Source organism: Cervus canadensis, chromosome 6, assembly GCF_019320065.1.
Source record: "Cervus canadensis isolate Bull #8, Minnesota chromosome 6, ASM1932006v1, whole genome shotgun sequence".
Classification (NCBI taxonomy): domain Eukaryota; kingdom Metazoa; phylum Chordata; class Mammalia; order Artiodactyla; family Cervidae; genus Cervus; species Cervus canadensis.
Genome location: NC_057391.1, coordinates 10,138,177 through 10,154,708, shown reverse-complemented (window position 1 = coordinate 10,154,708; position 16,532 = coordinate 10,138,177). Strand labels below are relative to the sequence as shown.

Sequence of the window (16,532 nt, the reverse complement as noted above, 5' to 3'; positions counted from 1 at the left end):
GGGTGGAGAGGGTATCAGAAAGAATTGGACAAACTTGCCTCAGGATCGGTCAGGAAAAGTCTTCATAGGAAAGTGTCCCTGGGCAGTGTTTCTGAGGTTCCCTACCCCAAATAAGGAGGCTGCTGAGGTGAGCATGGAACTGTCGGGCTTCTCTGTGAAAGAAACAGAAGGTGAGACCTCTGGCCTGAGCCTTCTGACTGATGTACATGGTCAACCTCATGACTGAAGAAAAAAGATCCCCTGGCAATTGTCTGTGGACTCCGCAGAGAACAGCAGAGTCCCCGTCAAAGCCTGAGTCACGTGGAAGTGATGTCTGGGTAACATGGTTTTTAGAAATTATCTCTTCTTTATTGCCACATTCATATAAGAAGTTTGGTATATCTGCGTGGGCAAAAAGAAAGCCACACTGTATACAAAGAAAGTTGTAGGAAGTTAAAAAATATATGACTTTAGTGTTTGGAAAAGCAGTTACGGATTGCGTCTTCCGTTTATTTATCCAGGCGATCAAAATTCTGGGTCTGAAATTCTTGGAAGTCCTCTGGGATGGTGTCTGCAAAGGAGGACAGGTACAGGGGCATTAGGAAGGCTCCCTCTAGCCCTAGCGCACCTCGAGCTGGGAGGCAGCCTGCAGGGGTCGCTGTCAGCCCGCCCAACAAGCCCCCAAAGAACCACCCCCAACCCCCCCAACCCCGCAGCCATTTTCTACCTCAGGCTGCTTTGTGAACTGTTGGCTTAAAGCCCAGAAGCGTCATTCACAGGCCAAAAGAAAATGAGCAGGCAGAATGGGTTTTGAGTTTATGATTATGTTTGAGCTATATAAAAATGAAGGCTGCCTCTCAATTAAATCTGCCTCCATCTTTCACAGAACCCTATGTCTAAAGCCAAGCAGTTTAATAGTTTAATTCTCTGGGGTTCCATCTCATCTATCAAATAGGAAACGTGAGCTCTGTCTTTTGCTTGGATCACAAAGGGACCCTCAGATTTCAGGAATATATGTGTCATGACCTTCAGCTTCTGAGAGAGATGTGTGCTATACAATAAGCTGGCATTGTTTGATTTTTTTTTTCTAGTAGTAATAATATTCAGTAACAAGTATGTACATTACCATTGCAGCGATATTTGAGATTGGACCAAATGATGTTTTCCTGGGAGAAGCAGAACACGCCGAGCCGGCCTCCACGCATGGTGGTGTCTATGGTGACCCCAGAATCAGCCACCAACTCAGAGCCTTCATAAAATCTCACCCTGTGGACAACACGGATGGAGTGGGTTTCAAACCAAGGTCGGGGGAACCACCCATCAGAAGACTTAGGGGGTCCCACTTCCTGGCCACCGACGTCCTTGCTCCGTTTCATCTTCCACTTTTCTCGGACCTGGACCGTGCTTCCCTTGCTCTTTTCCTCTTTCCCTGCTAGACTGGGAGATCCGTGAGGTCAAGGACCACCTGTCCACATCTGCCCTTCTTCTGTCTCTTGAAAGGCCTAATGAGGCTGGGCACTGAGTCCAACTCACTGGGTCCTCGCCCATGAGTCAGAGAGCACAATATGACCCAGGACCAAGAGGCTTTGTGACTTCCCTGTGCAGTGAGTTGCCTTGTCCAGACATCATGCTTAAAAACCACTGCTCTTCCCTAGGTCTGAATGATATCGCTCAACTGGTGGGATCCAGGAGCAATGACTTTCCTTGGGAGGGACAGCATTCCCTAAGCAGGATTTTAGAAATGTGTGGGGGCATTTTGGGCTGTCACCATGGCATTCAGTGGCAGGAGGCAGGGATGCTGGGTGGCTTACAAGACCCCGGAGAGAACAATGAAAACCTGTCCTGCGTCCAGACACCTTTGGGGTGCTCCTCCAGACCCGTGGGTAGGAACAGACCCTTGGCCTGTTTCTAGTTATCTGGGCTTAAAACCCAACTCAGTTGTGAATATCAAGTATTTTTGCACTAATATCAACTGATTTTTTCCAAGGTAAACTGATAAACTGTTGAGTACACTTGACTCTTAAACAATGTAGGTTTGCATGGGCCTACTAATATGTGGATTTTTTTTCCCCATAAATACTACTTCACTACATGATCTGCGGGTAGTTGAATCTGCAGATATGAACCACAGATACAGAAGGCTGACCATGGGACTTGAGCATCTGTGGATTTTTGTCCATTGCAGGTCTGGGAACCACCCCCTGAATTGTTCAAGTCAACTGTACTTCACTGTCTTGTTTAAAAATTAAGCGGTTCACTATTTATCTTATTGGAGTATGGTTGATTTACAATGTCTTACTTTCCGCTGCGCAGAAAAGTAGATCAGTTATACATATATCCACCCTTTTTAGATGCTCTTTCCACAAAGGACATGACAGAGTACGGAGTAGAGTCCGCTGTGCTGTACACTAGGTCCTTATCATCTATTTTATAAACAACGATGTGCACATGTCAGCTCTGACCTCCCAATCTATCCTTGTCCCCCCGGTAACCGTAAGGTTGTTTTCTACATCTACTGCTTCTGTTTTGTAAAGAAGTTCATTTGTACCCTTTCATTAGATTCCACACATAAGAGGTATCATACGATATTTGTCCTTCTCTGTAGCTGTCCGTTATTTTAGAAATTCACAACACTGCTGGCAATACCACGTTGTGTCCACGACACACCACCTGTAGCAGGACATCACCTCTGCAGTGATTCTAGGTACACGGGCCAGCGGCAACCTCACTGTGTGTTCTGCTATGGTTGTGTCCAAGCACTTACATGATTTTGTTACAAACCTTATTTCTCCATTAGGGATCATATTGATCCTTAAAATCATGCAGATAGGTAATATTTTCTATGACTTCATTTGGGATGGAAGAGGCGGCATTTCAAAATATTTGTTATAAAAAAAGGGGCATGCGGCTTAATAGGGCTGAGCATATGACAACTTCCCTCTAGACAGACATCACATTTGGTGTAAAGTCTCAAAGAAAGACAAAGTATGAATTAGCTTTCATGATTTCCTTTTTTCCACTGGGCAGCTTTCCTGCCCCGGTCAGGAAAATGCAATCAGCACCCCTTCCTACAGAAGTGCTACATAAGCTGGTGTGGATCTGTAAGTCTAAGGAATGAGAAAGTAAGTACATTGCTGCTGCTAAGTCACTTCAGTCGTGTCCAACTCTGTGTGACCCCATAGACAGAAGCCCACTAGGCTCCTCTGTCCCTGGGATTCTCCAGGCAAGAATACTGGAGTGGGTTGCCATTTTCTTCTCCAAAGTACACTGACTACATGTCAAAGATGTGGTTCTAAGACATCCTAGCTTCTGAGAATAGGTGTTTGTTTTTTTAAACAGTCCTACAGGGAAGTTTCAAGGGCTTCCCTTGTGATTCAGATGGTAAAGAATCTACCTGCAATGTGGGAGACCCACGTTCGATCCCTGGGTGGGGAAGATTCACTGGGGGAGGGCATGGCAACCCACTCCAGTATTCTTGCCTGGAGAATCCCATGAACAGAGGGGTCCAGTGGGCTACAGTCCATGGGGTTGCAAAGAGTCGGACTTGACTGAGCAACTAACACTTGTTCACAGGGAAATAAGGCAGAACATGGGCTCACAAGAGGGTCAGTTCGTGCTCAGGGTAGTATGTGTCGTTGCCATGTCAGGCGCAGGGGAGACCAAGATAAAATGAGACACGGGTGCTGCTCTCCTGGAGTTTATCAGACCATGAGGGACTCATTGCAGCATGAAACGTTGAGGTAAGTGGTGATACAGGGTCCAGAGGGACCACACAGGAGGGCGGATGAGAGAGTCAGTCTCGCCTCACACGGGTCAGGGGGCAGACTGTTCTGGTGCCCAGGCCTCCCCCACAGAAGGTCCTTCCACCCCCCAGTGTGGCCTTACCATCCGGTGGTCAGTCTGAGTGGGGTGTCCTCCTCCTACCTCTTTTCTGGGAGCCTGAGGTCCTGGCTCGCCCTCGGGAGCTGTCTGCTCAGGGGAGCAAAGGCTCTGAGATGTGGGAGGAGGGGGTGCAGCGCCTACCTGATGTAGCCCACCTGGGGCCGGTGCTGCAGGAACCAGCGGTAGGACACCTTGTCCTTCCAGCCCACGTTCCTGGAGTCCTTCCACAGCAGCCGGACCTGGTCACTGGTGTCCCCTGTGTGCCACAGCGAGTTGCGGAGATGCTCCCCCGGACCCGTCTTGGACTTCACGGCCTGGACAATGACACAAGCAAGGTCTTAGATGCACAGACCACACCTGCATCCCACATCCCTGGGGTGGTGATGGGGTCGGGATTCATGGGTGCAACCTGGCAGCCTTGAATATGGACACAAGGCATAAACACTTAAATGCCATTTCTACTGTGGTCATCCCCAACCTTCAGTAATCAGCACTGGCTGGTATTCCACTAACTTGGTCCCTGCTTTCCCTGCTGTAAGCCCCATCGCTCCCCACATTTGGCCAAGGAGGGCTCTGAGCTCTGCCTTTCCTCCCAGCAGGAGTGACGGACGTAGCTTCCCAGCCCTCCTGTACAAGGCTGGCCACAACGAGGAAACACATTAGTCAGTTTCCAAGGGAAGTGTGCCCGAAGATGTACCCCTAAATCTTCCCTACCTCTGGGGTTGGACGTTCTCACCCAGAGGGGAGCATGCAGCTCCTACGGAGAAGTGAAGACATGGCCCCCTGGATGGGCTCCAGAGTTCCCAAATTTGAGCACAAATGCATCCATTTCTTAATGAATAAATGCCATATGGGAGAACACAGAATTTAAGAGGGTGAAGGGCCTAGAAGAAAGGGAGATGAGTACCTTGAGCTGAATGCCAGGTTCCGCGACAGCTCGGAACGGGGTGGCCTGCCAGTATGTCTGCTCTGTCTGCTTCCACATGACCACGTAGAAGCTGGAGCTGTCCTGGTAACCAAAGATGAAGCCAGCATAGTCATCGTCCGTCTGGGTGTTGACGTGGAAGGTCCCTTCGAAGTCAACTCCGTTAAAAGCCGTGTACCCTGTAAAGATCAAAACAGATGAGAAAAACAGACAAACCACACGGGTAGCTGGAAAGAGTGAATTCCACACAAGCAGTGACAGAGGCCCTGGACATACCCACTGCCAGGCCAGGATCACTGTTCATGGTCTGCACGATCTCCATGCCCTGCAGAGAGAAATGCAGGAGTTAAGATTAACCTCAGAGGGGATGGAATAAGCTCCAGGAAGCTCAGATTCTCGGGCATCACCGGTGAGCAGTCAGTGATGTCTGAGCTCCATGTAAAGATTTCACTATCTGAAGAACTGCCCTATCTTGTTATGTGCTCAAAGAAAGCATATACTTTTCAACAAAACAAAATTTCAATGCTGACTAGAAACAGTTTTGCTAAAACTGTCACTTGAGTTGACTCAATAGACTCTTAATTAGAGAACATACACTTAAAATTTTTTTTTAAGTTTTAATTGGAGAATAATTGCTTTACAACACTGCTGGTTTCTGCCATGTTGTTGCTGTTCAGTCGCTAAGTCGTGTCTGACTCTTTGCGACCCCGTGGACTGTAGCCCGCCACCCTCCTCTGTCCATGAGATCTTCCAGGCGAGAATACTGGAGTGGGTTGCCACTTCCTTCTCCAGGTTTCTGCCATACAACAACATGAATCAGCTGTAAGTATACATATGTCCCCTCCCTCTTGAGCCTCCCACCCCAGAGCCCTCCTCCCACCCCTCGGCTGCCAGAACATGGGGTCGAGCTGTGTCATACAGCACCTTCCCCTAGCTATCTACCTTACACATGGCAATACATGTTTCAGGGCTATTCTGTTTGTCCCACCTTCTTCCCTCACTGTGTCCACAAGTCTATTCTCTGTGTCTGTTCTCTACTCCCGCCCTGCAAATAGGTTCAGCAGTAACCATTTTTCTAGCCACAAAAAGGGACAAATTTGAGTCAGTTGAACTGAGGTAAATGAACCTAGAGCCCGTTATACAGAGTGAAGTCAGAAAGAGAAAAACCAATGTCGTATATTAATACATACACATGCTTTTTAATGAAAGTGACCCACTGGGTAACACTGGAAAATCTACTAAGCCTCTCTGTGCCTGCCTTCTTTAGTTTCACAAGGAGGCGAACACACAGGAGCCCCTGCTGCAGAGACTGGGGGCATGGGTCTAGGGTCAGACTGCCTAGGTCCCAAATCCAGCAATCTCAGCTGCTGACCTGCCGTGCTACCGTGAGCAATCAGTCCAGCTTTGTAAGACTTGAGCTCAACATCTGTAAAATAAGTCTGATTAAAGTGCTCCGTCAACAGGACTGTTGTGGGGAATAAATGCGACGTGGGAGAGCGCCTGGCTCACGGTCGGCACCCTCTGAATAACCCACTTCTCTCAGGAGGGCCTGTGCTGCGGGAGGAACTGGGAGACTGGGTTTGACACCCACACAGCAGTGGTGCTGCGTGTGAACCGGAGAACTGGGGAGAACCCGCTCAGGGAACGCTCCTCACACCGCCTGGGAAGGAGGGCCAGAGGCAGGGGATGTGTGTGTGTGCCCGCTCAGGGAACGCTCCTCACACCGCCTGGGAAGGAGGGCCAGAGGCAGGGGTGTGTGTGCCCGCTCAGGGAACGCTCCTCACACTGCCTGGGAAGGAGGGCCAGAGGCCGGGGGTGTGTGTGCCCGCTCAGGCCGGGGGTGTGTGTGCCCGCTCAGGGAACGCTCCTCACACCTCCTGGGAAGGAGGGCCAGAGGCCGGGGGTGTGTGTGCCCGCTCAGGCCGGGGGTGTGTGTGCCCGCTCAGGGAACGCTACTCACACCGCCTGGGAAGGAGGGCCAGAGGCAGGGGTGTGTGTGCCCGCTCAGGGAACGCTCCTCACACTGCCTGGGAAGGAGGGCCAGAGGCAGGGGTGTGTGTGCCCGCTCAGGGAACGCTACTCACACCTGCCTGGGAAGGAGGGCCAGAGGCAGGCGTGTGTGTGCCCGCTCAGGGAACGCTACTCACACCTCCTGGGAAGGAGGGCCAGAGGCAGGCGTGTGTGTGCCCGCTCAGGGAACGCTACTCACACCCGCCTGGGAAGGAGGGCCAGAGGCAGGGGGTGTGTGTGCCCGCTCAGGGAACGCTACTCACACCGCCTGGGAAGGAGGGCCAGAGGCAGGGGTGTGTGTGCCCGCTCAGGGAACGCTACTCACACCGCCTGGGAAGGAGGGCCAGAGGCAGGGGTGTGTGTGCCCGCTCAGGGAACGCTACTCACACCGCCTGGGAAGGAGGGCCAGAGGCAGGGGTGTGTGTGCCTGGGTGACCCGCTTCGCTCTACAGCAGCAGCTAAAATGACGTTATAAAGCAACCACTCTCCAATAAAAACCAGTTTTAAGAAGCCTGTGTTGAGAGGCAAAGCGGAGCCATCGCCAGCCCCGTGGCACTCACCTGGTTGAGGACCACCCAGTTGGGGTCGATCTGGGCATCCCCTTCAGGGTCCAGGACCACGGTCTGATAGGCCCTGAAGTCGGTCAGGGTGACCTCTGCATTCTCTGGGCACACGTCTATCCGATCAATGACCTGGTCCTGGTCAAAGTCGGCCTCACAGATGTCTCCCACTCCGTCACCTGAGGGAATGGAGGAGGGGAGCTGGGTAATGCCCACCATCCCCAAGCCACCCCCTCTGTGGCAGGAGCCAAAGAGAGCCCAGAGCTAGGGCTAGGTCCTCAGCCTGCGTGGAGAGAGAAGCCCTGCAGTCAGCTGTGGCTGAGCCGGCCCCAGGGTCCTCGTGGTGGGTGGGTGAACCCCGCCGCAGGTGGTCAGAAGGACGTCCCAGCGGCAGCGTGCGGGTATCTGTTCAAAGCTGACCTGACAAGAAACCCTGGGTGGCCTCTAGGACAGGCATCTCACTGACAGGTGGGTCTTAAGTCTGACCTTACATAAGCAAATGTCTGCAGTACTGTCTGGACTATGACACAGAAAAAGCAGGGAAATTATGGCCACCAGACACTCTCTCAGAATAATTTACAGTGACCCTTAGGCTGAATCTAGCTCAGAGTGTCTTTTGTCCAGCTAACAGGATGGTATTAGTATTAAAACTTGAATTTGAATACTTGGCATGGGCATGCCCTTGCCAGCTCACCACCACGCTTACCACCGTGCTCACAACTCTGCCATCTCCCTTCCGGCTCTGTGCACACCTCTCCCCTGAGGGCATCAGAGCCTGTGAACCCTACCCCGGACTGTGCTGCTCTGGCCTCCTCTCCCTCCTGCTCCCGCTGGGACCCTGGTGAAAGGTATGGACAAGCCCCAAGGGGGAGCGCCTGGTTGCTTCCCGGCCCCGTGTGGTCTCAGCCCAGGGCTGTGCCCTTCTCTGACAGCTGGAGGCGGGTGACTCCCAGGGCTCTCCTGGCCACACGAGCGGTGGCTGCCCAGAGACGCAGGGCCCGGACCGAGGTGGGCCACCACGAGCCTGGCTGAAGGGAGCCCCAGACTGAGCCCGCTCACTGTTCCTGTCCTCCTGGGCAGGGTTGGGGACCAGCCGGCAGTTGTCGGGTCCGGGGGGGACCAGGTCTGGGATGCCATCGTTGTCATCGTCATCGTCACACTCGTCTCCTATCCCATCCTTGTCAGTGTCCAGCTGGGCGCTGTTGATGACAGTGGGACAGTTGTCTGTGCTGTCCTGGTGCCCATCTCCGTCGCTGCGGGAGAAAGGAGGGAGGGTCTATGTCACGGCTCAGCAGGGGACAAGAGGAGGCCAGTTTTTAGGAGGGGGAGTTTGGGTTTGGTCTTTTATCAAACTTCCCTGGTGGCTCAGATGGTAAAGAATCTGCCTGCAATGCAAGAAACCCAGGTTCGATCCCTGGGTCGGGAAGATCCCCTGGAGGGCATGGTAACCCACTCCAGTACTCTTGCCCGGAGGATCCCATGGACAGAGGAGCCTGGCAGGCTGCAGTCCTTGGGGTCACAGAGTCAGACACAACTGAGCGACTTTCACAGGTCCTTAGATAAGGCTGCCTTATGGGCCTCAGAGACCGTTTCCTACTTCCGTGACCTGTTGAAAACAAGATCTTTTCTATTCAAAATAAGGGTCAATTTCTGTGATTCTGTGACCAGATGCTCCTTTCAGTCCCTGGCACAACTACGATTCCTGGCAGAGACTCTGGGAGGGGAAGCGAGGGAGGGGCAGCGAGGGAGGGGCGGGGGCGCCAAAGTGCTGGCTGAGAGCCCTGGCTCAGCCATGCGCCTGCCCGTGGCCCCAGCACGACACGTGGCGCCCCGTGGCTCGGCATCCCCCTCTGTACCACGCGGATAGTAACAGCCTGCCTCGCAGGCTTGAAGACTAAAGGCTGATTAGGACAGTGCATATTACATATTTATACATGAAAAACCACTTCCAGGGGCCTGGTCCTTGGGAGGCCCTGGGGTGTCTCCTTTTCTAATACTCTTCACCATGCCTGGCCAGTAGACCCGAGAAGCTTCAGCTGTGAATGCACAAGGAGAAGTGGACGTCAACATACGTTTCAGTCTCTGAGTCTCGATTTTTTCCCAGGCCTGCTGGCCACCAGGGGAAGAGTGTGCCCTGTCCCCAGGCTTCCCTGAGTGGATAGTGGCCTCCTATGGCTACTCGGGATTACAGCAGATATTCCTTTCACCAGTTCTATCCATGGCCCATCCTGGGCTAGCAACTACCCCCACGATGGGGTGGGAAAAGGAGGCCGGGGACCAGTGCATGCCCTTCAGGCCAAGTTTCCCAGATGGGACCCAGGGAAAGTGAGGTTGGCTCCAACAGCGGGATTCCTGGGCCTGTGGCAGGACTGTTTTCTAAAACATAAGCCTGAGCTATTGCCGTCAGCAGCCATGCCATATAGCCCTGAATGTTTTTATGCAAAACCAAGCAGTTTCTGTCCTCAAGTCTGTGGGAATTAAAATGTAGCAAATGAGTCATTTATTTTAGGCAAATTCTAGAGGGTGGTGGGACAGGATATTTTAGAAAGCACTCAGATGGCAATCAGAGTGCAGGATGACCTGCAACAGGGAACATTCGTGATGTTCATCACCGAGGGAAGTTGTCAGGGTACCAGTCCCACCCTCCACTCAACAACGGAGATGTCCTGTGTCAGCCTGTCAGGGACTTGCCTCTCCTCACGCTGTGGGAACAATAATACCTCACTTACCATTTTCTGCAGGTCACCCAGGGGCCGGTACTGCGCTGGGAGCTTTAGCTACATTATCTTTCATTTGCACCATCACTTTTAAGATGCATGCAATTATCTCTACTTTGCAGATGAAGAAGCTGAGACTCAGACTGAGAAGTAAGCTGACGTTCACTGAGCCAGCATGTACTCTGCAGTGGATGGAGATGGGGCTTGACAGGGTCAATCCGTGAGCAACGCTGGGCTTCAGCGCTGCTGGCTGTAGGGCAGCCTCTTAGGAGAGGCTGAGGAGGGAAGCTACCTTGTTCCCTTTGCCTTTCAGACCCTTTTCCCTCCCTCATCCCTGTCCTGCTGCCCCTGTGATTCCCTACGGAGATGACAGGGTCCAGAGTCTCGGACTGCAGGTGCCTCTAGCAGAGCTGCCCATGTCTATGTTTTTGATGTTCTTATAGCATCTGATCCAGCTCTCTGTCCTAATATAGGCCTCCATCTATGTGGGACTAAAAGGGCTGACAACATTCATTTGCATAGAACAATTCCACCCAAGAAAAGAAAACTGAATGAAAAAATTCCAGAGACAATGAAATCACAAAGATCTCTCAGCAGACTGGCAGCTCTCTATTTGGGGATGATGGTGACGCTTCCCTGAGCTGAAAGAATATGTAATAGCAAAAGAGCTAATATCCATGCAACAGAAACTGTGATATGTACTTTCCATAAAATTAACTCAACCTTCACAATAGTCCTAAGAGCTACATTCCACTTTCAGCCCCATTTTACAGATGAGGAAATGGAGGCACAGAGAGATGGGCAGCTGCTGTGTAAGGCTAGCTGATGTGTAAGTGGAGAACTGGGATTTCCATCCAGGTGTGTTGCTCCAGAGTCCATCTCTAACGAGGGATGCCACACTGCCTCTCCTGTGATACAGTCTCAGTTGCTCGAGTGCCTCGTGGCCCCTCCTGATACAGTCACCTCCCCCATCCACAGAGGTGCAGTGACCCTGATCAAAGACAGAGCTATTGCTCCTCTGGCAACTCAATCTACCCAGAGAGCCCCCAAAGCATGGCAGCAGCAGAAAGCTCTGAGAGAGAAACTCTCTCTGAATTTTTCATCTGGTCCTATGCAGTTGGGAGACGTGCCATACCTGTCCTGATTGGTGTCACAGGAGTCCCCAACCAGATCGTTATCCACGTCAGACTGCAAAGGGAACAGAATGTGTTATTTATCCCTAGGCCTGCACAGAATGTTCCGGAGAAGGCAGACCTGGCCCATCATCACTGGATCTCAGGAATTATTTCTTTGAAACTGAGGTGGTGCAAACTGCAAAAGGACAACACCATATTGGTGTAGGCACAATGCTGAATTTTCAAAAAAGTCTTCCAAAATATCAAGCTCCAAGGATGAGCTGCCTACACACCAGATGAGCTGACTAGAAAAGGGCGCCGGGGCAGTGTGGTGGCAGGTGCAGGCGTGGCCCTCTGGCACGGGTCGGAAGGGAGCCAACCACGGACATGAGGATGAGGCAAGCAGGTTTTGCTTTGCGTCTGCATTTTGGAGTGGAGCCAGAATGGGAGTGAGTCAGAGGGCAACAATGACGACCCTTTCCCAGGACTTTCAAAATACGTGATACATCAGACCCAAGGATCCAGACAGGAAAGAGGAAGAGAGAAGAGAAACTACACATCGCTGATTGAACCTAATCTGAAAGGTTCATACACAGGGGTTTGGGGATGAAAAACGGACATGAGGCTCCCCATGGTTAATTTCCATTACATTTTCCTTTCAGCAGGAAAAAAAACTTGTTCTGGGCATCCTTAGACTCCTATGACTGACCTCAGAGGGACTCTACAGCCTGTGAGGTGAGTCAGAGGGCCCCAGATGTCCTGCAGTTTCCTTCCCATCACCTCCAGGCCTACGTATCCAACAGTATCACCTCTGCTGTTAGGAGGAAGGCAGCAGCAGCAAAAGGGGCTGGTGGGCTCTGCAGGGTTCTTCCAGACGCTGGTCTTAATGTGCATCTTTGTACGGGGCGCTCAGCCTGGGGTTCAGCTTCCCCTGGGTCCTACTAACCTGGTTCGGGTTGCTGACCTCAGGACAGCTGTCACAGGCGTCCCCCACCCCATCACCGTCTCTGTCTTCTTGGTCACGATTGGGAACTTTCTGGCAGTTGTCCAGGATGTTTTTTATTCCTGCAAGAGAGGAATGCTTCCCTGAGTCAGGCGAACGTCACAGAAAGGTCTGGAGCACAGACTCTCAGGGGCTGTCACCATCAGGCCAGCACGCGGGGAGTGGCATCTGCCCAGGCCATCCCCGGGGAGCACCACCTCTTCCAGCAGTTATCTGCTGTGTGTGCATGCTCAGTCATGTCTAATTCTCTGTGACCCCCATGGACTGTAGCCCCCCAGGCTCCTCTGTCCGTGGGATGTTCCAGGCAAGAATACTGGAGTGGGTAGCCATTCCCTTCTCCAGGGGTGCAGTTATCTTGAAGTAACATCAAAGGATGGATTCTGGCAGGCTCAAAAACGAACAGTGACTTGAGGCATTTATCCAGTGAGTTAGAATCTGTCCAAGGTGTCGAGGGCTATCACTGTGACCAAATGAGGCATCAAGAGGGCCAACCCTGGGGAGGGAGGAGCTTGTGGGTCTGTTACTACCAGGGACCCAGGGCTTGGGCAGTGATGGGCTGGAGCCAGGCCCCTCATATCATTTCTCCCCAGCTTCCTGTTCAATTGTGTCATCTCCTCTTGGTACCCTGGAACCAGGGATGGTGGGAGTGGTATTTACATCATGGAAATGCAAATGCTACAACTCAGGGCCTTTTCTGTTCATTTTGCTGAGCTGGCTTACCAGCTATAAGGCTTATAGAAGGTAAGGTTGCATTTTAGAGAGGTGTGGATTTTCTGGAGTAGGGTGTTGGTGGGTATAGTGTATTTCTAAAAGGATATTCCTTCAAGGTCCTGTGATGTGATATGTTTTTCAGAAATGATCGGATCCAGCCTATACTTTGATGACAGTCATCTATGTTTTATGGGAGCTATACAGAAACAAATGTCCTTCCCCCTGGCCTGTGGAGCTCTAGAACTGTCCTCCAGGGATGCTACTCACACAGACCAAAGTATGAGGCCCTTCAGTGGACCCTGGAGCTGGCTGATGGCAGCCACCTCCCCTTCCACTCTCTGGGAAAAGACCTGATTCTCTGCGTGAGGAGCCTGACCTGCGGCTGCAGCACTTGACCCTGCTCCGCCCCTCTCCCTCAATCTTCTACTTCTCAGGCTCTTACACTTGAGAAGGATGGTGGGAGGGAGGAAGCTGTAGTCTGAGAAGACAGATGTCCTCCAAAGACACAGCCTTGACAAGACATTGCTTGAAGGGATTCCTACAGCTTCTGGCAATGACGTCGCGTTCCTGGAGCATCAAGATTATTAAACATGGGAGAAATAAGTAGACAAAAATAAGTGGACCTGGGGTCCCCCAGGCTCAGGCTGTGTAAAACCACCCAGAGCAGGAAGGCCTTCAGAGTCAGTCATTCTATTCCTGCTCCTAAGAGAGAACAAGGAGAAAAGCACAGATAGGTCCTGAGGGAAAGACTGAGCGAGGCAAACCCACCGTCCCCATCCATGTCGTCATCACAGGCATCGCCTTTCCCATCCCCGTCGGTGTCTTTCTGATCGTTATTCAGCACGTTCCGGCAGTTATCACAGGCATCCCCAAAGATGTCTTTGTCACTGTTCCTCTGGTCCACGTTGTGGGTCAGGACACAGTTATCCTAGAGGATCCCGAGACCGACATTGACTGAGACCCCCGTGTGCCTGGTCCTGTGGTGGATGCCAGTCAACCTCCTCCCACCCCACCCCCCTGCCACAGGCATGAGATGTCAGACCTCAGGTGGGCAAAGCTCCTCAGTTTTGTATTTTAAACATTTCGGAATCTCAGAATAAAAAGTTACAGTGCCGTGGAAACACAGGCGTGGAAACGGACATTTGGGATGATTCATATAAACAGTGAACTTCACGGACTTTCCTCTACCACCTCTGGCCATTCCCAGGCCCTCCCAGCAAAGCAGGTGCCTACCTGCTCATTCAGGATCCCGTCCCCATCAGCGTCCTCATCGCAGGCGTCTCCAATGCCATCCCTGTCTGCATCCTCTTGGCCAGAATTTGGCACATACTTGCAGTTGTCCTAAGTTGGAGAAACACAGCTCAGGGGGACATCTACGTTTGTCTTTTTTTCAGCTTTATTGAGGTATTTTAACTGACAAAATTGCAAGACATTTAAAATGTATAATGTGATGATTTGATACATGTGTCTATTGTGAAGTGATTCCTCCACTGAGTTTATTAACGTATCTGTCACCTCACATATTTATCCCCATCTTTATTTTGCTGAGAACATGTAAGTTCTACCCTTAGCAAATTTCAAGCATACAATACAGTGTTAACTACATTAGATCCACAGATCTTATTCACCTCATAATGGACAATTTGTACCCGTTTACCAACTTCTCCCCATTTCCCCACCCCATCTCCATCTAAGTCAAAAACTTTCTGACCTCAACACACTCTATACCTATCTGACTTTACTGTCAATGGCCGTTTTGCTACATTGAGATGCAGCTACTTTAAAAATACAATTCTGAATGGAACCCACAGAACCTCTCCCCCATATAAGATGAGGCTTTGGAAAGTCACAGAGCGAGTCTGTATATGTGCTTGCATGTGTGTGAACGTGTTTCTCCTGCTCGTCCCCCTCACCTTTTTGCAGTTTCTGGCAGAGCATGGCAGTTCTTCATCAGGGTAACTGTCAATGTCCACATCCTTTCCACAGATGTAGCCGTCCCCAGCCCAGCCGACCCCACACTGTGAAGACAAAAGCCTGTCAAGAGCCCAGGCGTTGAGCCTGGTGGGAGGCTGGGGTTTACAAGGGCCTCTGCTCCTGTGCACAGGCCCAGAGGGAGGGCCCAGAGCCAGGAGGCTTTGTTGGTAGGATTTTAAAACTATTAAGCTGTGTTTTGAATATTGTAGTCTAATGGTTCAAAATTCAAAAGATACAAAGGCAGAGTGAAAGTTCCTTCTGCTCCTGGGCTCAGGAATCCAGGCAATTCACTCTTATGAATCCTTTCAGAGACACGCTGGGCAGAGACCAGCAAACATATATTCTTTTCCTTTTTTTTGTCCTTTAGCACAACTGGTAGCACACACATATACTACTCTGCACCTTGATTTTTAAAAATTAACATTACATCTTGGGACTCTGTCCATATCACTGCATGCAGATGTATTATACATAAATTGGAATGCATGCACCTTAATTCAACCAGTCCCCTACTGGTGGGTGTCAAGTCGTTAAAAACTTTTTCTATTGCATACAATGCTGCCACAAAGAATTCTAGTAAATTTGTCCTTCTGCACATTTGACAAATTCCAGTATATTTGACCTTCTGGTTTCTTAGTGTGAAATTCCTGGTTCAAAGGGTATTTATTTGTATTAATATTTGTAATTTGGGATTATTGTCAAAACATTCTCCAGGGGAAATAAATGCACACATGGGGAGAGAGGCTGTTGAGGCACTTTGCTTATCATCCTGGCGCCGTATCTCTGTATCTAATGGTCTTCTAGATCATCTTCCACCATGCGGGGAACCTTTCAAGGTGCTTAACCTCTATTCATATCCCGTAACAGGAGAAGGTTCCCACAGGTGTATTGCTGGGTCTGTGCATTCTCTATTTTTCTGAAAAAGTCTACCCAAGTTCTCTGCCACCACCAGCTGCTGAGAGAAAGCCTTCATTGCTAGTAGAATAGGCATTAAAGTTAACAGCTATTCCAGACCAGACTCTATAGGCATTTTCTCCAGTCCTTACAGTGATGGTGCAAGGTCATCATTACCCAATTTTACAAAAGAGTCAACTTAGAGCAGCGAAGTCCCTTGCCCAAGGTCTCAGGGCTGGGACTTGAACTCAAGACTGTCCCAGTTCAATGTCTTCTGCCATATGTATTTGGTTAACATGAGTTATCCCCCTCATATCCATATCCTAGTGGGCCTGCTTAAAAGATGAATGATAAACCTAAGAGAAAGGCAATCATTCCAGAAGGGTGTCCGGGGTGTGAGGTGGTAGCTGGGAGCTCAGCCCAGGGGCAGGATAGGGACCAGAAGGGACAGGTAGAACAGAAGAAGGAACAAGGGACAAGGGGGCCTGGCAAGTGACAAGGAACCAGTGAGGTGGGGGGACAGAGGTGGGGTGAGAGTCTGGAGAGCAGAGTCAGGGCCAAGGGAAAAGAAACTTGACATGAGTTAATGTTAAATTTCCTGCCCTCATTAATCAAAATAAGGTGATTTAAGACCAGTGACTTCCTAGGCTGCAGCCTGTCTCTTCTCAATCACGTGCACCCCTCTTCTGCAACCAGAAGCATGGAAGGCAGGGTTCCAAAGACACCCCTCCCGTAACTACCCCTATTTCCGTTCAGTTGTTT

The 16,532-nt window shown here is 50.8% G+C and overlaps 1 protein-coding gene across 1 annotated transcript in view; it reads right to left on the bottom strand.

Annotated features, from left to right (window-relative positions):
• Positions 1-326: 326 nt before the first annotated feature.
• Positions 327-16,532, bottom strand: part of THBS4 (thrombospondin 4) — a 54,381-nt gene continuing 38,175 nt past the window's right edge. Inside the window, exons 11-22 of the mRNA XM_043470764.1 lie at positions 14,816-14,920; positions 14,136-14,243; positions 13,671-13,830; positions 12,135-12,253; positions 11,209-11,261; positions 8,416-8,609; positions 7,357-7,535; positions 5,063-5,111; positions 4,769-4,965; positions 4,003-4,175; positions 1,106-1,245; positions 327-550 (exon numbers count right to left, since the gene is read on the bottom strand). Of these exons, the coding sequence (XP_043326699.1) occupies positions 489-550; positions 1,106-1,245; positions 4,003-4,175; positions 4,769-4,965; positions 5,063-5,111; positions 7,357-7,535; positions 8,416-8,609; positions 11,209-11,261; positions 12,135-12,253; positions 13,671-13,830; positions 14,136-14,243; positions 14,816-14,920 (1,539 nt within the window). The 3' untranslated portion in view covers positions 327-488. The remainder of the gene's footprint in view (positions 551-1,105; positions 1,246-4,002; positions 4,176-4,768; positions 4,966-5,062; positions 5,112-7,356; positions 7,536-8,415; positions 8,610-11,208; positions 11,262-12,134; positions 12,254-13,670; positions 13,831-14,135; positions 14,244-14,815; positions 14,921-16,532) is intronic.